Below are 20588 nucleotides of genomic sequence, written 5' to 3' on the forward strand. Positions count from 1 at the left end.
AAAAAGATAAGAGGTTATTAGTGGGGTTGGGAAATGAATGATGGTAATCTAGACTCTTGATGGTTACAAAGCAGAGTTAAGTGGTCATTTAAGCAATAAAGAGAGGTGGAATTGATACTTTGGTAAGTCATTTCTTTCCTCAGCTAGAGTTGGACACATATTAACAACATGCTAGTGACTGGCTGCGACGTTTTTTGTTTGGTTGGTTTTTGTTTTGTTTTGTTTTGTTTTTGGAGACAGGATCTTACTCTGTCACCCAGGCTGGAGTGTAGTCATGTGATCACAGTTCACTGCAGCCTCAAATTCCTGGGCTCAAGTGATCCCCCCACTTCAGCTTCTGGAGTAGCTATGACTACAGGCATGCCCCACCATCCTTGCGAATTTTTGTAGAGATGGGGTTCCAGTATGTTGCTCAGGCTGGTCTCAAACTTCTGGGCTCAAGGGATCCTCCTGCCTCAGCCTCCCAAAGTGCTGGGATTACAGATGTGAGCCACCATGCCCAGCCAATTTAGTGTTTTATTTAGTGCTTTTCATGTGCTCAGCACTGTTCTGAGCAATTTTCATGAATCATCTCATCTAATCCTTATTGCAACTGTATTAGTCAGCTAATGCTGCATAACAAACAACCTTAAAATCTTAGTGACTTAACCCCAGGCAGCTTCCTAACTCATGTGTCTGTGGGTTGGTTGGGATTGGCCGATCTTAGCAGGGGTCATGAAGCACTTACCATATGCCTAGCATTGTTCTAAGCACTTTTTGTCAATTCACCTAATTCTCCCAACAGCCCTATGAAGTAGGTACTTTTTTTTTTTTTTCTGAGATGGAGTCTCACTCTGTCACCCCAGGCAGTGCAGGGGCACCATCTTGGCTCACTGCAACCTCCACCTCCCAGGTTCAAGCGATTCTTCTGCCTCAGCCTCCTGAGCAGCTGGGACTACAGGCCTGTACCACCACACCTGGCTAATTTTTGAGTTTTTAGTAGAGATGGGGTTTCACTATGTTGGCCAGGATGGTCTCAAACTCCTGGCCTCAAGTGACCCACACGCCTCAACCTCCCAAAGTGCTGGGATTATATGCGTGAGCCACCGCACCCGGCCCGAAGTAGGTACTTTTGTCCTTCCATGTTACAAACACAGAAAGTGAAGTTCAGAAAGGCTAAGTCCCTTGTCCAAAGTCTCATTCTCCTCTGTGGCACAATGGGGAGGGACCTCTGGGTTTCGGGGAGGCATGGGAGCAGGTTCAGCCTCCTCAGCCCCAGTGCTGACCCGTTACCTCCCCTGCAGGTGGATGGTGAGCACTGCTGGCTGCCTTGGGCACTGCCGGGAGGCTGGGGTTGGCTGCCTTGGAGGGTCACCATGCCATGGTGCACATGGCCTGTGGGCTGCATCTCATGTATACCTGGGGAAGCTCATGGTGCCTTCTGCATTCTCAGGCCAGCTGGTGGGGCTCCGTGGGTCCTTTGGAGGCAGTATTGGCCTACTTGACCTGCCTCTGGATACTACATCCTGGTCCAAGGGCCTGGTCACTATCCACTGCCCACTGACCCAGCCCAACCATGTCTTTCATGTCAGCTGCCCACATAATTTGCCCAGATCTTCAAGTCTCCCAAACTGTGTGGCCTCCTACAGGTGCCGGATGGCCCCTTTGACCATTGTGTGGCCCTCATCAGCCCCGAGCCCTTCCTTAGGATATGCCTGCAGGATGCATGTCATCCCAGTGGCCAGCACTGTGGTCTCTGTGACACTCTCACAGCCCATACTGCAGCCAGCCAGGAGCCTGGGAACCCTGCGATGCCCTGGAGGGGCCCCGAGCATTGCCATAAGTGCTCTGGCTTGGTCTGGGATGCAGGCAGGGAAGATTATGGGTTGCCTGGAAGAGCCCCCTCCCCTGGTGGGAGTCCAGGAAGAATTCCTGGCATAGGTGGAATTGGTGGAGGAGAATGTGTGGGAAGGGGATCCAAGGGAAAGGGAGCTGTAGCTGCAAAGGTGTGGAGGTGGGGAAATACCAATGGGAAGCCAGGCTGACTAGGGGCAGAGGCAATGAGATTGGAAAGGGGAATTCGAGGCCAGGCGTGGTGGCTCATGCCTGTAATCCCAGCACTTTGGGAGGCTGAGGTGGGTGGATCACCTGAGGTCAGGAGTTTGAGACCAGCCTGGCCAACATAGTGAAGCCCTGTCTTTGCTAAAAATACAAAAATTAGCTGGGTGTGGTGGCACACACCTGTAGTCCCAGCTACTCGAGAGGCTGAGGGTAGAGAATTGCTTGAATCTGGTGGCGGAGGCTGCAGTGAATGGAGATCACACCACTGCACTCGAGCCTGGGGGACAGAGGGAGACTCCATCTCAGAAAAAAAAAAAAAAAAAAAAAAAGAAGGAGAAAGAAAGAACAAGAAGATGAAGACGAGGAAGAGGGAGAGGGAGAGGAAGAAGAAGAAGACAAAGAGGAAAAGGAAAAGGAAGAAGAAGAAAAGAAATTTGAGCCTTAGGCATTTATCTTTGCCAACTGCCTGCAGCACAGACCTGCCCACCCCAAGGCCATTATAGCATCTGTGCACAGACCTATGATTGGGGGTGTGTCCTGCCTGCCAACCCCGCTCACTGTTCTTCCCGATGCTATGAGAGCTATGAGCGTGGCCTCACCATTGATGGCACAGACTGTGTGTCCCAGGACCACTGTGGCTGCTTCCACAATGCTACCTTCTGGTGAGAGGGATCTCCAGGCCTGGGAGGTGAGGATGAGTCTCCCAAACCTCATCATAAGGTATACCCTGAATTACCAGTATATCAGTTAGCATTTTCAGTTGTAAATGACAGAAAATGATGCCAGCTGTCTTAAATACAGAAGAGAATTTGTCTACTTTTGCTTACCTGTAAAGATGAGGCCTTCAGGTCTGGCTGGTTCAAGGACTCAAACGATGTTGCTAAGAACTTAGTTTCTTTCCATCTTTCATCCTTGCCTTTTCCTTTTTCTGTGTTAGCTTCTATAGTAGTTAGGCTCCAGGTCCATATGGTGGAGCAAAAGCTCAAAATTACAGTGGCTTAAGCTTTTTGTTTGTTTTCAGAGACAGGGTCTCACTCTGTTACCCAGGCTGGAATGCAGTGGCGTGATCATAGCCACTACAGCCTTGACCTCCTGGGCTCAAGCAATCCTGACACCTCAGCCTCCCAAGTAGCTAGGACTACAATTATGTGCCACCATGCCTGGCCAATTTTTTTTTTTTTTTTTTTTTTTTTGTAGAGAAAAGGTCTTGTTGTGTTGCCCCGGCTGGTCCTGAACTCCTGGGTGCAAGCAATCCTCCCACTTCAGCCTCCCAATGTGCTAGGATTACAGGCGTGAGCCAATACGCTCAGCCTACAGTGGCTTAAACGTGATAGAAGCCTAATTATCTCTGACAGGCAGTCCAAGTATAACCAGCTTGCCTCCTCCAACACAGGCTCCATCTGTCATGTGGCTCTGCCTCCCCTGTGGTATTGCCCTCATCTGTTCCTCACCACAGCTACATTCCTGCAAGTTGGAAGGAGAAAAGAGGGGACAAAGAGACCAGGCCTCCTCCCTTTAAGGACAAAGCCCAGAAATGGCACACATCACATCCATTCACTTCCCAGTGGCCAAACTTTATGGAAGGGCCCCATCTGGTTGCAAAGGGGGCTGGAAGATATATCTTTAGCTAAGTGGCCATGTGTGCAGCTAACGATTCTAATTGGGCCAAGTGTGGTGGCTCATGCCTGTAATCCCAGCACTCTGGGAAGCCGAGGTGGGAGGATCACTTGAGCCTAGGAACTTGAGAACATCCTGGGCAACATAGTGAAATCTTGTTTCCACAAGAAATACAAAAATTAGCCAGGCATGGTGTGGAGCGCCTATAGTCCTAGGTGACTGAGGTGGGAAGATCGCTTGACCCCGGGAATTTGAGGCTGCAGTGAGTCACGAGCATGCCCCTGCACTCCAGCCTGGGCAACAGAGCAAGACCCTATCTCAAAAAAAGAAAGAAAAGAAAAAGAAAAAGAAAAAAGGCCAGACACAGTGGCTCACGCCTATAATCCCAGCACTTTGGGAGGCTGAAGTGGGCGGATCACTTGAGGTCAGGGGTTCTAGACTAGCCTGGCCAATATGGCGAAACCTCATCTCTACTGAAAATACAAAAATTAGCTGGATGTGGTGGCGCATCCCTGTAGTCCCAGCTACTCAGGAGGCTGAGGCAGGAGAATCACTTGAACCTGGGAGGCAGAGGTTGTAGTGAACGGAGATCACGCCACTGCACTCCAGCCTGGGTGACAGAGCGAGACTCCATATCAAAAAAAGAAAAAAAAAATGCTATTTCTAGGAAAGGAATGGAGAATGGGTATCTGAGACTGCCACAGCCTCATTTTCAAACCAGCTCTCTGTCTGCGGGCAGAGTGATCTGCCACCGCTCCAGGTTGATGATGTACAGTCTAGCAGTCCCAGCCGGGAGACAGCACTTCTTTCTTGACAGTTTCAACAGAAGTCCCGGGGCTGATGCTCATTGTCCCAGTGGAGGTCATTTGCCCATCCCTAAACAATTACAGGGGTCAGGGGATGGGATGTTCTGATTTGTCTCTAAGTAGCCAGGGCTGGGCCGTGTACCAGAGCTGGAGCCAGAGTCAGAGGGCAGGGATATCACCTAGGAAACCCTCTAGAATGAGAGTGGGCCAGTTCCCCAAAGACAAACTGAGAGACTGTAATCAGAAAACCATTGACAGGCCCTGGGCAGGAGGCAATAGTATTCCCTTTGAGGTTTTGCAGCTCCTTGAGTCCACTGGAAGGTAAAGAAAGTCCCTCATTGCCGGGTGCGGTGGCTCAAGCCTGTAATCCCAGCACTTTGGGAGGCCGAGACGGGCGGATCACGAGGTCAGGAGATCGAGACCATCCTGGCTAACACGGTGAAACCCCATCTCTACTAAAAAAATACAAAAAACTAGCCGGCGACGTGGCGGGCGCCTGTAGTCCCAGCTCCTCAGGAGGCTGAGGCAGGAGAATGGCGTAAACCCGGGAGGCGGAGCTTGCAGTGAGCTGAGATCCGGCCACTGCACTCCAGCCTGGGCGGCAGAGCGAGACTCCCTCTCAAAAAAAAAAAAAAGAAAGTCCCCTAGGCTGATTGACAGGTTGTCTTGGAGATTAAGGGTCACTTGACAGGAAAAACATAGATGTTTAAATTCCAGAGTACAAGCCAGCATGGTGGCTCATCCCTATTATCCCAGCTACTCGGGAGGATGAGGCCGGAGTTCAAGACCAATCTGGGCAACATAGCAAGACTCTGTCTCTAAAAACAAAACAAAAAATAAATATTTAAAATTCCAGAGTGAAGCCTGGGCAACATAGTGAGACTTTGTCTCTATAAAAAACAATAAAAGAAGAATTATCCAGGTGTGGTGGGATGTTCATGTAATCCTAACTACTGGACATGTTGAGGTGAGAGGATTGCTTGAGCCCAGGAGATCAAGGCTGTAGTTTCACCAATATGGTGAAACCCCGTCTCTACTAAAAATACAAAAAATTAGCCCAATGTGCTGGTGTGCACCTATAATTCCAGCTACTGGGGAGGCTGAGGTACGAGAATCACTTGAACCTAAAGGCAGAAGTTTCACCATGTTGATCAGGCTGGTGTTGAACTACTGACCTCGGGTGGTCTGCCCGCCTCAGTCTCCGAAACTGCTGGAATTACAGGTGTGAGCCACCGCGCTTGTTCTAGGACATGTATTTTTGATAGACATACATACACCCGACAGGCAGGATTCACAGTGGTTTCTGATTCTCCCTTGACTCCGAAACTCCAAGCCTAATCTCCGCCCCTGACCAGCTTCTCCTCTCTGAAGAGGAACGGACCCCCAGCTGGCTGCCGGCCCAAGTGTGTGAGCCGCAGTTGCACGCTGGGTGGAGGGGTCTGGGGTTGTCACCGAGCGGTCCCCCAAGCTCCGGTGCTGGTGGGGCCTGAGGATGCTGTGTCCTTGCGGGCCTCCCTGGCGCTACCAGGACGCCTCCAGGCGGCCCGCGGGGACAACAACGGCATTGCGGCCTACGACCTGAAGCTCCTGGGAGGACAACGGGCTGCCAGTCTAGTCCACTGTTCAGGGCGTCCCAGACTCCCGGCTTTAACAGTCCGTGAGGACCCAAACACCGCTGCCCAGTGCCCCGACTCCCACCTGCAGAGGGCGCGACCAACCCAGCTCCTAGAGCCACACGCTGCCTCTGGGGGCTTGGCGCCCACACCCCCTCTGCTTGTCTTCCCCTAGCACGGAGAAGCCTGTCCAACCGGCCGAGAGCCATTTCCCGACGGGGCCTCGTCCCTCTGCACGTGCCTAGGGCTGGGACCCCAGACACAGACCTGCCCCGGACGAGGGAACGCACGGAGCTTCCCGAGATGGTTTCAATCAGTAACTGACGGCAAGAGCACGCTTGTGCCCAGTGTCTCTCCCAGTGCTCCGTGCCGTTGGGACCCAAAGTCCGAACCCGTAGCAGGCCGCGGTGGCTCACGCCTGGAATCCCAACACTTTGGGAGGCTGAGAATCGTTTGAGCCCAGGAGTTCGAGGCCATCCTGGGCAACATAGCGAGACCCCATCTCTGCAAATAATAATAATAATAAAATAGGGGGCGCGGTTGCGCGCACCTGTGGTTCCAGCTACTCGGGAAGTTGAAGTGGGAGGATCGCTTGGGCCCAGGAGTTCGAGGCTGCAGTGAGCCAAGATCGCGCCACTGCACTCCAGCCTGGGCGACAGAGAGAGACCCCGTCACAAAAAAACAAACAAAAAAACAAACCCTAGCTTCCTCTTCTCCCAGAACGCAGGAGTTAGGTCAGGACCCTCTGTTCCCTCCGACCCAAGACCTAGGAGTCCGAACACATAGCGACCTCCTCCTACGACACGCAGGTGCCAGGATCCCCAGAACTGCTGTCCCTTCAAGAACACGTGTTCCCTACAGGGGAGGCCGCGACCAGAGACTCCGCCCACTTCTCCCAGCCCGCTGTGGTGCAACAGCAACGACAGCCAATCAGACGCGGCAGCGCCGGATGGCGGGAGGCGGGAGTTGGGGGCCAAGGGAAGCGCAGGGCGGAAGTGGCTGTGGCTTTGCCCTTTGGCCTTGGCTCGCTGTGTGGCGGCTCGGCGGTTAGCAGGGAGTTCGCTGAGCGTCTCTGCCTAGCCGCGGTCATGAGCCGGCACAGCCGGCTGCAGAGGCAGGTTCTGAGCCTGTACCGCGATCTGCTGCGTGCCGGACGCGGGAAACCGGGCGCCGAGGCGCGAGTGCGGGCCGAGTTCCGGCAGCACGCGGGCCTGCCGCGCTCCGACGTGCTGCGCATCGAGTACCTGTACCGCCGCGGGCGGCGCCAGCTGCAGCTGCTACGCTCGGGCCACGCCACCGCCATGGGCGCCTTCGTACGCCCGCGGGCCCCGACCGAGGAGCCTGGCGGCGTGGGTTCCCAGCCTGACGACGGCTACGGTCCAAGGAACCCCCACGACAGCACGGGGGCACCGGAGACCCGGCCCGACGGACGGTGACTGGCGAAGAGCCGAACTCGCTCGATGGCGTGGTGGAGCCAGGAGGCTCGCCTGACTGCGTGGGGGGCCTGGGGAACCCGCCTAAGGTGAGAGATCTCGAGAGACTAGCTCGACGAATTGGGGATGTCAGAGACTGCCCCTTGGCGACGCAGGGGGCCTAGAGAGCCTCATGATGGACGGCAAGAGAGGCCCACCTTTTCCGGTGCTTGGAGACAGGTCGGCGCTCCTCCCCCATGAGGGCTTGGGGCGGCCTGGGACGCCGGCGGGCTGGACAGTGTCAAGCCGAGAGCTACTTGCCCGAAGGTACGGGGAGCCAGGACGCCCCCTGCTGGACAGGGAGAGCCTGAGACACCCTTCTCTTGACCCCTGAGAACACACCCACCTCTGGCTCCTCGAGTCTCCCCTCTCCTATATTTAACTCTGAGAAGTGCAGACTTTTTGCTGAGAAAGTATTGGGAAGGTTCCCTGATCAAGCGGTGAGAAGCCCGGAATCCCCTTTGGGAAAACTTTCCCCCATTAATTGTGACAAGCCAGGACCACGAGGAAGGGGCTAGCGGTCTATCACCCTGGTTGATCAACTAAAGGGCCCTACTTGATGGTTTTGAGGGGCAACGTTGACTCATTTGCCCCTTCCCTCTCAGAATGTTGGACAAAGGGAATAAAATTGGGGATATGTCTACTTTCCTGTTGGTGGTCTTAAAGCTTTTATATATTTGAGGATTTTTGAAACACCCCCCCCCCCACCACCACCACCGCACACACACACAGACACCTGGAAGGGACCATCTGGGAGGTAATAGGTGTGGGAATCTGACTCCCTCCGGAGTCCTCTAGACTGGCACATTGATTGAAGCAGTATAGTTCTCTCCCCTGGGCAGATTTGTGGAGGGGGTTCATCCTGGCTTAACCCCCAAAGATACCCCAGTTGGCTCCCTAATGGAGGGCAAGTTGTTTAACATCTTTGTGTGGGACAGGAAATGGTGGAGCTGAGAACTGGCTCAAAGCCTCTGAGGCAGTAGTGGGGGTCTCAGACCTGGAAATTTCTCAAACGCAGCTGAAGGGTCCAGCCTCAGCTACAATGAACGACAAGGCCTGGGGCAGGGGAGGGGAGATGAACCCCATAGATCACAGGTATACTCCCTCCTGTGTCCCCATATGGGCCTGCCCTAGACATTCTGTGGAGGGATGCAGTTTGCATCACTGAGCTGTATTTGCACCCATGTCAGTTAAGTAAGTGGAAATGAGTTCTTGTGGATGTAGCTGTGGGGAGGAGGACCACAGGTAAGGAGCATAGACCTCAGACCAAAGGGAGGATGGATGGAAGAGAAACAGTCGCTGTCCTAATCCTAGTGGGGGAGCCACATGCCCAAATGGTTATAAAGTAGAATTGGAATTTGAAGAATGAATTGCCAGGATAGGCTTCTAGGCACGAAGACCAAGGCTGGGCGCGGTGGCTCACGCCTGTAATCCCAGCACTTTTGGAGGCCAAGGTGGGCAGATCGCAAGGTCAGGAGTTCATGACCAGCCTGGCCAATATGGTGAAACCCCATCTCTACTAAAAATACAAAAATTAGCCAGGCGTGGTAGTGGGCACCAGTAATCCCAGCTACTCAGGAGGCTAAGGCAGGAGAATCGCTTGAACCCTGGAGGTACAGGTTGCAATGAGCCAAGATCACACCATTGTACTCCAGCCTGGGCAACAGAGTGAGACTACGTCTCAAAAATAAATAAATAAAAATAAAATAAAATAAAAAAAAAGACCAGTGTGGGGAAAGGCCTGGAGGGGGCAAAAGGAATAAATGCAGGGTCTCAGCTGGGGCCTGGCGTGCCCCAGGCACAAGGCTGTGGGTTTACTTGCTCGTGGCTTCTACTTCAGCTTTGTCTCAGGTTTGTCCTCACCATGGGACCTCAGCCACCTCATTCATCTCTCTCAGCCTCAATTGCTTCCATCAGGGTGATCATGTTGTTTCCTGGCTCCATCTCAAAGTAAAAGCCAAAGACCAATGGGGTCCTACCCATCCAGCCCCCCTAATTACATCTCCAGCTGCATCTCCTGCCACCCCCTCACTCCTGGCTCCATGATCTTGAACCCTGACAAGCCCCAGGATTGGAGCTCCTGGCAGGGCTGCAGGCAGGGATCAAGTTTCCAGTGGGGCCAGGCATCCTGGGTCGGAAGGGAAGACACGTTAACCTGGGTGTTACAGATGAGTGAGATTTGCCCGGTGGAGAGGATGGAGGAATGCCTGATTTGAGGGAGGAGCTGTACAGGTGAGCAATGGCTAAGAGCACCGACCCGGGAATGGGAAGGCAGGGTTTGAATCCCAGCTCCCATACTTACTGAGTATGTGATCACAGGTGAGTGATCTAACTTTTTTTTTTTAGACAGGGTCTCTGTCACCCAGGGTGGAGTACAGTGGCACAGCTCACTGCAGCCTAAGCTTCCCAGGCTCAAGTGATCCTCCCACCTCAGCCTTCTGAGTAGCTGAGACTACAGGCGTGCACCACCACACCCAGCTAATATTTTTATTCTTTATTTTATTTTATTGTATTTATTTTTGAGACAGAGTTTCACTCTTGTTGCCCAGGCTGAAGTGCAATGGTGCGATCTCTGCTCACTGCAACCTCTGCCTCGCAGGTTCAAGCAATTCTCCTGCCTCCGCCTCCTGAGTAGCTGGGATTACAGGCATGCACCACCACGCCAGTCTGGGCAACAAGAGTGAGACTCTATCTCAAAGAAAACCCCCAAAAAACCCTGTTGTGACAACAGATGATGAGGCCTGACGAGAGTGAGACTCTATCTCAAAAAAAAACCCCAAAAAACCCTGTTGTGACAGCAGATGATGAGGCCTGACCCCCACCCATGGCCCTCCTGCCCTCTTGGGTTCACTTGCAGCTGCAGAAGCAGGTTCTCAGGAGGTTGCAGCCTCCTACCCTGAGCCCCTGCATCTCTTGTTGCTCTGCCTGAGGGCTTCCTGAGAGTCCTGGGAGGTGGGTTAATGTCCTCAGAGGCAACCCTCAGCCTGTAGGGGGCAGCAGTCACTGGATGAGCACCTGTCCTCTGGTGGAACATGTGTTCTGCAGGGTTCCTCAGAGGTACCCTGTGGGATGGACCCCCAGTTGCCCACAGTGGTGTGAGCACTGTTTTTGGCTTTCCGCCTGCCCTGTCTCTTCCCCACTCGCGCTTCCTGGGATCACATCCCAGATAAACCATCACCCGAGTCCTTGGCTCCGAGGATGCTTATGTGTCAAGCATGGACCAGTGCCCAGTTCTCTGCTGACCCTCTGTGTGCGTCTGCTGCTCTGCTTTTTTGTTTGCTTTTTTGAGACAAAGCCTCACTCTGTTGCCCAGGTTGGAGTGCAGTGGCGCAATCTTGGCTCATTGCAACTTCCGCCTCCCAGGTTCAAGCACTCCTCCTGCCTCAGCGCCTGCCCCCCACCCACCCCTGGTGAGTAGCTGGGATTATAGGCACCCGCCACCATTCCCAGCTATTTTTTTATTTTTTTAATTTTTTTTGTATTTTTAGTAGACATGGGGTTTCAACCACGTTGGCCAGGCTAGTCTCGAACTCTTAAAGTGATCCGCCTGCCCTGGCCTCCCAGATTGCTGGGATTATATGCGTGAAGCAGCCCTGGGCTGCTGTTCTGTTTTTTACTCTGCTAAGGCACAGGGTCAGTGTTTCTCAATCCCTTGACCCATCTGTTAAACAAGAAATCCCCTGATCTAAGAAAATCACTATAAAAGACATACAGGGATTAGAGTCATTTAGACTACGGATTGAGTTAAAAATAGAACTGAGTTGTTAAATTTTCTGATTTTGATAACTACTGTAATTGTGTGAGAGAATGGCCTTGTTCTTAAGACATACACGCTGAAGAATGTAGGAGTAAAAAGGCCTCGTGTCTGCAACTTACTCTCAAATGGTTCCAAAACATATGCACTGATATAAATATATTAGCAAGGGTATGGATGGTAAATCACATGAAGCAAAGTGTTAACCACTGGTGAATCTGGGTAAGGGCATATGGCAGTTTGTTCTAGTTTTAAAAGGTTTCCCAGCACTTGGGGAGGCTGAGGTGGGCCGATCACTTAAGCCTGGGAGTTCGAGACCAGCCTGGGCAACATAGGGCTTGCGCTGCTATGCTCAGCCTAAATTTTAAAATTGAAGTAATTTAAATGTAAATGTAATGTGAAAGTATTTTGAATGTAAAATATTTTTTATTACACGACTTCATTGTTTTAGTAGGACTGTATTGCATTTTATCTGTTAAAAATTTGGCGTCTGAATTAAGATGTGCTGTAAGTGTGAAATACACACTAGATTTCAAAGACTTAGTAAGAAAAACAGATTGTAAAAGATCTCATTATTTTTGTATTGACTACATATTGAAGTGATAATATTTTAGACAGGTTAAATAGAATATAAATTATTAAAATTAATCCATTTTTACTGTTTTAATGTGACTGCTAGAAAATTTGTAACTACATTTGTGGCTCACATTCTATTCTTTTTCTTTTTTTTTTTTTTTTTTTTTTTGAGACAGAGTCTCATTCTGTCACCCAGGCTGGAGTGTAGTGGCGTGGTCTTGGCTCACTACAACTTCCGCCTCCTGGGTTCAAGTGATTCTCCTGCCTCAGCCTCCCGAGTAGGTGGGATTACAGGCACCTGCCACCATGCCCGGCTAATTTTTGTATCTTTAGTAGAGACGGGGTTTCTTCATGTTGACCAGGCTGGTCTTGAACTCCTGACCTCAAGTGATCCACCTGCCTTGGCCTCCCAAAGTGTTGGGATTACAGGCATGAGCCACCATGCCCGGCCTCACATTCAATTTCTATTGGACAGCACTATTCTGAGTCCCCATGGCCTGTTTCCTCACTACAATCTGCTCTCATGGCGAAATTTTAACATAGTGGCTCCATTCTACTGACTCCCTGATGCCTTCTTCAACCACATTGTTTCAGTTGTGCCCCCCCGCCTCTTGCTCACTTTATTTTTCTCCTCATCACTTACCACCCTGTGACCACTACATATTTCACTTATTTCTTTTAGTTATTGTCAATTTCCCCAAGTAGAATGTCAGCTAGCTTCAGAGGCACCAGAGGCACCGTCTTGTTCACTGTCTTGTCTCTGCTCCTTGACCAGGACCTGACTCATAGCAGACAGTTAATATTTGTTAAATGAACGAATGACACAGATGTGCTCCATTACCGGGCCTATTGGGGCAATATTGCCAAGACTGCTCCCCCTATTTGCTGGTGATCTCAGGGGGACCATGCCTCCTCTTTGGTTGATGCCAGAGTCTCAACCTGGCCTTTGAAACAGGACAAATCTGGTTTGCATGGTGACTTTTCCCTGAACCTGGAGTCTCTCCCAGAATCTGCAGCTTCCCCCACCCCATCAGTGTCTGTTCCCCTCTTCTAGTAGCAACAACTTGATACTCTTTGGAGACCCACCCTTCTGCCATTTTCAGTCCACATGGTTTAGGTGGGGCTGACTGCAGCCCCCAGCAAAGGTAGAGCATGTGACAGAAGCCAGAGGAGCCAGCCTTGGGACTTTGGTTGGAACTACAGAAGAACAATGACTCTACTGTTGGCTGCTAAATTGATGGGGTGTGTGTGTCACAGTGGTGGGAGGCTTAGCATGACTGACTGCATTTTGCCTCTGACGCCCTGCAGTAACATCCTTTAGGTTAAAAGCTTCTGCTTAGCTTTGTGTGTAGACCAGTTAATTATAGGAGGAATTTAGTTTATAGCTCAACTTTAAAAAAATAACTGTCCTTTTCCCAAAACTAACCACACCACCAGGAGATCAGGAAACTGTACACACAAGTAACAATGTTATACTAGAGATTTACAAGAATATGGTGACCTGACCTACATAGTCAAAGAAGTTTTCTTCTGGACTCTTGCTGGCATCCAGATGTCTACAGTCATTGGTCACCTAACCTCAACACCCTTCTCTAGCATAAAAAGAAACCTAAAACTTATACTAACTTGAGATGGTTCTTTAGGACACTAGTCTGCCATCTTCTTGGTTTGCTGTCTCTCCAAATGAAGTTACTTGCTTTTTTTTTTTTTTTTTTTAATTTATTTATTTTGAGACAGAGTCTTGCTCTGTCACCCAGGCTGGAGTGCAGTGACACGATTTCGGCTCACTGCAAGCTCCGCCTCCCAGGTTCAAAGGATTTGTAAAAATACAAACATTAGCCAGGTGTGGTGGCACATGCCTGTAGTACCAGCTACTTGGGAGGGTGAGGCCAGAGAATCTCTTGAACCCAGGAGGCAGAGGTTGCAATGAGCCGACATCATGCCTTTGCACTTAAGTCTGGGTGACAGAGCGAGACCCTCTCTCAAAAAAAAAAAAAAAAAAACTAGCCTGATGTGGTGGCACATGCCTATAATCTCAGCTACTCTGGAGTCTAAGGCAGGAGAATCACTTGAATCCTGGCGGCGGAGTTTGCAGTGAACTGAAATTGTACCATTGCACTCCAGCCTAGGCAAGAGTGAAACTCTTATCTCAAAAAAAAAAAAAAAAAAAAAGCCACAACTTCTTTGTCCCTAGGGTGCAACCAGCAATGGGATGACACCGCAGGTGCCCAGAGCAGCAACTAGTAACTCACCCAGTATTGGCTTTCTCCCTTCCTGAGCTCACGTCCAGAGTCCCCTGCCACGCCTGAATTAAGAACTGGTACTTGACTGTGTCAGAGTCTGGAGCAGCCCCACCCAAGATGGGCTGATGCGGTTCTGTGTGTTCTGTCCTCAAGGCAAAAGGGTCCATCCAGACATATCCAGACCACATCCTAGATTCCGGGTACGCAGGCACCTAGTATCCTCACACATCCTTTGACAGTGACCATTTATTACACACATCAGACTGGGGGAAGACCATTGACATAGCTGAGCACCAGGTAGGGTGTCCTGGGTATTCGGGCGTTAGAGCAGCAGGGGCCTCCTGACACAGGCAGGAGAAACATGGCACCTACCAGGAGGAGGAAGAGGAGGAAGAGGATAAGCAGGAAGGTCAGGGGACGCCTGGATGCAGGATCGGGGGCCCTGTGAAGGGAAATGCAGTGTTAAACATACAGGTGGGCTGCCGCTAGGAGCTCCGTCCCCCACACCCTAGTCCCATCTCTCAGGCACCTCACCCGGGATTCCCCTCCAGCCTCATGTCCTGGAGATGGGGAGATGCTTGCCTCTTCTTGTCCTAAGGAGGGAGAGCAGCCAGCAGCAGAGTGGATAGAAATGACACTTTATTTATTTTGAGACGGAGTCTCTTGTCACCCATGCTGGAGTTCAATGGCTCAATCTCAGCTCACTGCAACTTCCGCCTCCCGGGTTCAAGCGATTCTCCTGCCTCAGCCTCCTGAGTAGCTGGGACTACAGGTGGCACCACTCCCGGCTCATTTTTGTGTTTTTAGTAGAGATGGGGTTTCACCATGTTGGCCAGGCTGGTCTCAAACTCCTGACCTCAAGTGATCCGCCTGCCTCGGCCTCCCAAAGTGCTAGGATTACAGGCATGAACCACCACGCCTGGCTGACACATTATTTTTTGAGACAGGGTCTCGCTCAGTCACCTGGGCTGGAGTGCGGTTTCACAATCACGACTCATGGCAGCCCCAGCCTTCTGGGCTCAGGTGATCCTCTTACCTCAGCCTCCCTAATAGCTGGGACCACAGGCACATGCCACTACAACCATTTACTTTTGTTTAATGATTTGTAGAGATGAGGGGTGGGGGCGGTTCTCACTATGTGGCCTCAAGCAAGCCTCCTGCCTTGACCTCCCAAAGTGTTGGGATCACAGGTGTGAGCCACAGTGCCCAGCCAGAAGTGACACTTCGTGTCACCTTTACCCTACTACTGTAGACCTACAGGGCTGGTCTTATTTCTCCTCCTTTCCTGGCAGCTCCTCATCCCCAGGACCCCACATGGACTTGGAATATCTCCAAGCGTAGTGGATGTCTGGTTGTGTCTGTCCTTCATCCAGCACAATCCCTCTTTTTCTGGTAACAGTGCCTCAATTGGAGGTGGGAGGCTGTCACGCCTTCCACTCCCAGACCTTCAGGTTCAGGTGAAGCTGACACCCACCTGCCCAACTTCCATGATTGGTGTGACCCAGACCTGGCCAATCCGAGCACTCTGGTTTATTCAAGGTGCAGCCCATGACCTCAGCTGGTGAGTGGGAGTCAGCCCTGGGACTTTGGCAGCTGTCAGTAGGGTCAGAGGCATGCTCCCTCCCCTGGGGTGGGTAAACCAGTGGGAGTGACCGTGTAGCCACTGGCGCACCCATTTTGCTGAGAAGGAAGCCACCTTGGGGACTTAGAGCCCAAGAAAGGGAGGGACTGAGCCTTGGTGTTCTTTTTTAATTTTTATTTATTTATTTATTTATTGAGATAAGGTCTCACTATGTCGCCCAGACTGGAGTGCAGTGGTGTGATCTCAGCTCACCACAACCTCTGCCTCCCGGGCTCAAGTGATTCTCCTGCCTCAGCCTCCCGAGTAGCTGGGATTACAGGCATGTGCCATCATGCTCGGCTAATTTTTATAGTTTCAGTAAACACGGGGTTTCACCACGTTGGCCAGGCTGGTCTCAAACTCCAGACCTCAGGTGATCCGCCTGCCTCGGCCTCCCAAAGTGCTGGAATTACAAGTGTGAGCCACTGTGCCCAGCCTGGCCCTGGTGTTATTTCAGGCTCTGAATTCAACAGTGCCTGGACCTTTCCGTTACATTTTTTTTTTTTTTAAATAGGTTCCCTTTTTTGTGCCTTTTCATTTCTTGGGTTTCTGTCACTCGCCATCAAGATTCCTGAGTGCTGGCCGGGCGCGGTGGCCCAAGCCTGTATCCCAGCACTTTGGGAGGCCGAGATGGGCGGATCACGAGGTCAGGAGATCGAGACCATCCTGGCTAACACGGTGAAACCTCGTCTCTACTAAAAACACAAAAAATGAGCCGGGCGTGGTGGCGGGTGCCGGTAGTCCCAGCTACTCGGGAGGCTGAGGCAGGAGAATGGCGTGAACCCGGGAGGCGGAGCTTGCAGTGAGCTGAGATCCGGCCACTGCACTCTAGCCTGGGCACAGAGCGAGACTCCGTCTCAAAAAAAAAAAAAAAAGATTCCTGAGTGCTACACCTGTTTGAGAACTGGCTCACCTGAGGCTTCCGGAGCAGGGAGCGTCTTTGGTGACCTGCTAAGTGTTTCCGGTAGCTGAGGCCAGACTCCAGCATGTCCTGTCGGGAGTGAGAGGTGTGTGGTTCCTGGAGAACCAGCAACAAACAGAAATGTGGTTGGGGGAGGGCCAGGATAGGAGGTGTCATAGAGATAAGATTCTGGGGGAACAGAGAGATCTCACAGGACAGACAGACAGACATGGGCAGAGCCAAAGAAACCAAGAGAGGAGAGACATTATTTATTCATTCATTCAATAAATATGTAATGAGTTTCTATTACAAGCCAGGAACTGTTCTAGGAGCTGAGGACACAGTGGGGATGGAAATAGGCAAATTCCTGGCCTCCGTGGAGCTTATATTTGACAGGAGAGAGACAGACCATAAATTAATAAGTAGGCCAGGCGCGGTGGCTCAAGCCTGTAATCCCAGCACTTTGGGAGGCCGAGACGGGCGGACCATGAGGTCAGGAGATGGAGACCATCCTGGCTAACACGGTGAAACCCCGTCTCTACTAAAAAATACAAAAAACTAGCTGGGCGAGGTGGCGGGCGCCTGTAGTCCCAGCTACTCGCGAGGCTGAGGCAGGAGAATGGTGTAAACCTGGGAGGCGGAGCTTGCAGTGAGCTGAGATCCGGCCACTGCACTCCAGCCTGGGCGAAAGAGTGAGACTTCGTCTCAAAAAAAAAAAAAAAAAAACGTAATAAGTAACTGCGGCCTGGTGCGGTGGTTCATGTCTGTAATCCTAGCACTTTGGGAGGCCGAGGCGGGTGGATCACCTGAGGTCAGGAGTTCAAGACCAGCCTGGCCAACATGATGAAACGCCATCTCTACTAAAAATACAAAAATTAGCCAGGAATGGTGGTGCACACCTGTAATCCCAGCTACTGGGGAGGCCAAGGTAGGAGAATCGCTTGAACCTGGGAAGCAGAGGTTGCAGCAAGCCAAGATCACACCACTATACTCCAGCCTGGGCAATAGAGTGAGACTCTGTCTCAAAAAATAAATAAAAATTTTTAAAAATAAGTAAATATACAAAGTCAAGCTGTGGTGAGTGCTGTTAGGAAATAAAGTAAGAAACTAGGAGTGCTCATGTTTGGAGGTCAGGGCAGGCCTCCCTGAACAGGCAGCACCAGGAGAGACTGGGACAGTCAGGAGGTGAATGGGGCATCATCTGGGGGCCTCAGGAGTGAATTTGAGATCGGGCTTCAGGATGTAGAAAGAGACAAGAGAGAGCGAAACAGTGAGATAGAAGGAGACACTGAGAGACAGAGATGAAGGGGGAGACAGAGTCACTGACACCTCCTTGGAAGGGCAGGACCCTGCTAGAAGGTGCACAGAGATGTCCCCAGGGTGCCTGGCAGGAGGTCCCTCGAGGGGTTCTGCTCTCACCTCGAGGACTTGTCCCCTGCCCTGGGGGCCCCTGTGGCCACACAGCTCACAGGGCACTCCTAGTGTCCAGGCTGTCTTTTGTCCCAAGGGCCCAAGACCCCCAATGTCCCCCGCCGGATCCCACTCCAACTCTGCGGAAGTGGGGAGGCTACTGGGTGCCCAGGGCCCCCAGACCCCACCACGTGCTGGCCAGTCCAAGTCTCCCTCGAATTCCAAGTCCTGGTCCAGCGTGTTGGCCTCCTCGAACACCTGGGTCAAAGGACAGAGGTCATGGAGGCTATGAGGTTGGGGCCTGGTTTGGGTGAGGGGTATCAGGATGGGCCCTACCAGGCTGTAGCTGACCAGCTGGGCCTGCAGCTGCCAGAGCCGCTGGAAGATGGAGTCTCGGTAAGCTCCCAGGGCCCGCAGGATCTGCTCCAGGGCTGCCCAGGCCCTGGGCTCACTCCGCTGTGCCAGCCCCTCACCAAACGCTAGCAGCGCCTCCACGCGCTCAGCTGCCCCTCGTAGGTCCGCCTGGAGGGCCTGAGGACACATGGTTGGACATCATCCCACACACACACCAGAGACCCAAAACCTAGAGTTACCCCCTCCGCACAGGCCTGGAACATGCACTCAACCCATTTCCCATCCCGGAAAGCTGGCACCCACTGCTGGGGCCCTGCACACCCCCACATCCTGGCCTCTCCTGCCTACCTGCAGCTGCACCATCCCACTCTGGGCCAATGCCCAGCGCCCCGGGCCTTGCTCCAGGTCCTGCAGCCGGCGGCCCAGCCCCAGCAGGCACAGGTGCAGGCTGTCCTGCTCAGCCTCTAGTACCTCCAGGCCAGAGATGGGGTGCTGGGGAACACAGGAGCCAGGTCAGGACCAGTGGGCCAATCAAGATATCACCCCTGCTCCCATCCCCACCCCGTTCTGTAAGCTTCTGGAAACTTCTCTGCGGCAGTCCATCTCCAGGTCTGTCTGCACCAGGGTCGCTCCCACTGGGGGGCCTTCCCAGTGGTGCCAGGCCTGAGGAGAGACATCTAGTTCAAGGTCTCCAGGTTTTATAGCTCCTGGAAACTTGGATGTTTGAGGCCCGGGGGCTCTGGACAGGGAGCGGGGCTGGGTACCCCCCCGGGGTACCCATTCTCGGAAGAATGGGGCTACATCAGGTGCAATGATGAAATGCTTCTCAGCCAGGTGCAGTGGTTCACACCTATAACCCCAGCATTTTGGGAGGCCGAGGCCGGAGGATCAGGAGTTCAAGACCAGCCTGGGCAACATGGTGAGACATCGTCTCTATTTTTTTTTTCTTTTTTTAATAAAAAAGAAATATGGCTGGGCACGATGGCTCACGCCTGTAATCCCAGCACTTTGGGAGGCTGAGGCGGGCAGATCACCTGAGGTCGGGAGTTTGAGACTAGCCTGGCCGACAAGTTGAAACCCCATCTCTACTAAAAATACAAAAAATTAGCCAGGTGCGGTGGCATGCGCCTGTAATCCCAGCTACTTGGGTGGCTGAGGCAGAAGAATCAGTGGGACCTGGGAGGCGGAGGTTGCAGTGAGCAGAGATCTCACCACTGCATTCCAGCCTAGGCAACAGAGAGGCTCCATCTCAAAAAAGAAAAAAAAAAAAAGAAAATACGTCTCCCTGGTTGGTCAGATATTGAAACACTTTTCCAGAGGGTCCCTCCCCCTACAGACACCCAACACCTTTCCAGAATCATCACCCAGTCCTCACTGTGGAGGCCAGACTCCGGAGGACAGAGAGGAGGTAGGGCTGGCATAAGGGGTCTGGGTCACCTCAGCTCACCTCACAGTGTTTGCCCCCAGCTGGGTCCTTGTAGGAAGAGGGTGTTGACCATCTTGGGGGCTGAGCAGCAGGCTCATTGCCCCCTGGCCCACCCTGGAAGTGCTCAGGAGGGTCCAAGGAGTCCTGCCTCAGGGTCTGGGCCTGCTCTGGGCTAGGAGGCAGGGGGCGGTGACTGGGTGAGTCTCAACACGTCACTTTTCAGCCTACCCTCACCCCAACCCCAACACCTCACTTTTCAGCCTACCCTCACCCCAACCCCGGCGGCCTCTCCTGTGTCCCCAGGTGATCACAGCCATGGCACCTCCTACCCTCATATGGCCCCTGCCACCACGCCTACCCTCTTGGAAATAAGCTTCCAAAGCCCAGGCCCCCACCTCGTGCCCTCCTCTCCGGATGCGGGGCAGACGGTGCATTCAACAATGTCCGGCTCCCTAGGTGCTCCCGGGGGGTGGTTGAAGGGCTCTGAGCCAAGTCTAGGGCCCAGAGGCAGGGACAGGGCCATGGCTGGGGGCCTGGGGACACAAAGTCAGGTGAGGGCAGCCAGTAAGACCTCTTCCCTAGACAAGGGTGTCCCAGAGCTCCTACGCTGTAGTCACAGGGGCCTGAGGCTGCAGGAGAGGCCCAGGACAGGTCTGGCTCCACCCCTTCCAAGAGGAACCTGGACACGGCCATTTGATGCCCAGCTCAGGTGACAGAAGAGCCACTTAACTCCTTCCTCCCTAGCAGGCCAGTAG

At 52.5% G+C, this 20588-nt stretch overlaps 2 protein-coding genes across 4 annotated transcripts; one reads left to right on the forward strand and one right to left on the reverse strand.

The window, feature by feature from the left end:
• Positions 1-7036: 7036 nt before the first annotated feature.
• On the forward strand, positions 7037-8191 carry LOC105495488 (succinate dehydrogenase complex assembly factor 1). The gene has a single exon (XM_024797183.2). The coding sequence runs from the start codon at positions 7165-7167 to the stop codon at positions 7510-7512; it is 348 nt and encodes a 115-aa protein (XP_024652951.2). The 5' UTR covers positions 7037-7164; the 3' UTR covers positions 7513-8191.
• Positions 8192-14129: 5938 nt separating this feature from the next.
• On the reverse strand, positions 14130-20567 carry LOC105495487 (spectrin repeat containing nuclear envelope family member 4). Of its 3 annotated transcripts, XM_011765117.2 has the most exons (8): positions 20229-20567; positions 19855-20005; positions 18756-18899; positions 18390-18584; positions 18063-18311; positions 16656-16760; positions 14656-14714; positions 14133-14563 (listed from the first exon to the last, which is right to left on the reverse strand). In XM_011765117.2, the coding sequence occupies exons 1-8, from the start codon at positions 20354-20356 to the stop codon at positions 14380-14382; spliced, it is 1215 nt and encodes a 404-aa protein (XP_011763419.2). In that variant the 5' UTR covers positions 20357-20567; the 3' UTR covers positions 14133-14379. The 3 variants fall into 3 exon arrangements, with proteins under 3 accessions (XP_011763418.2, XP_011763417.2, XP_011763419.2); XM_011765116.2 differs by having other exon boundaries at positions 14130-14563; positions 16656-16733; positions 18063-18584; XM_011765115.3 differs by having other exon boundaries at positions 14132-14563; positions 18063-18584.
• Positions 20568-20588: the final 21 nt, after the last annotated feature.

Source organism: Macaca nemestrina, chromosome 20 (assembly GCF_043159975.1).
Source record: "Macaca nemestrina isolate mMacNem1 chromosome 20, mMacNem.hap1, whole genome shotgun sequence".
Lineage (NCBI taxonomy): Eukaryota > Metazoa > Chordata > Mammalia > Primates > Cercopithecidae > Macaca > Macaca nemestrina.

Excerpts from the sequence above, each read along its gene's own strand:
- LOC105495488 (XM_024797183.2), top strand. The coding sequence starts at position 7,165 with ATGAGCCGGCACAGCCGGCTGCAGAGGCAGGTTCTGAGCCTGTACCGC.
- LOC105495487 (XM_011765115.3), bottom strand. The coding sequence starts at position 20,356 with ATGGCCCTGTCCCTGCCTCTGGGCCCTAGACTTGGCTCAGAGCCCTTC. Across the intron at positions 20,006-20,228 it reads TCCGGAGAGGAGGGCACGAG|CCCAGAGCAGGCCCAGACCC; the intron begins GTGGGGGCCTGG and ends CCTGCCTCCTAG. Across the intron at positions 18,900-19,854 it reads CTGGGGGCAAACACTGTGAG|CACCCCATCTCTGGCCTGGA; the intron begins GTGAGCTGAGGT and ends TGTGTTCCCCAG.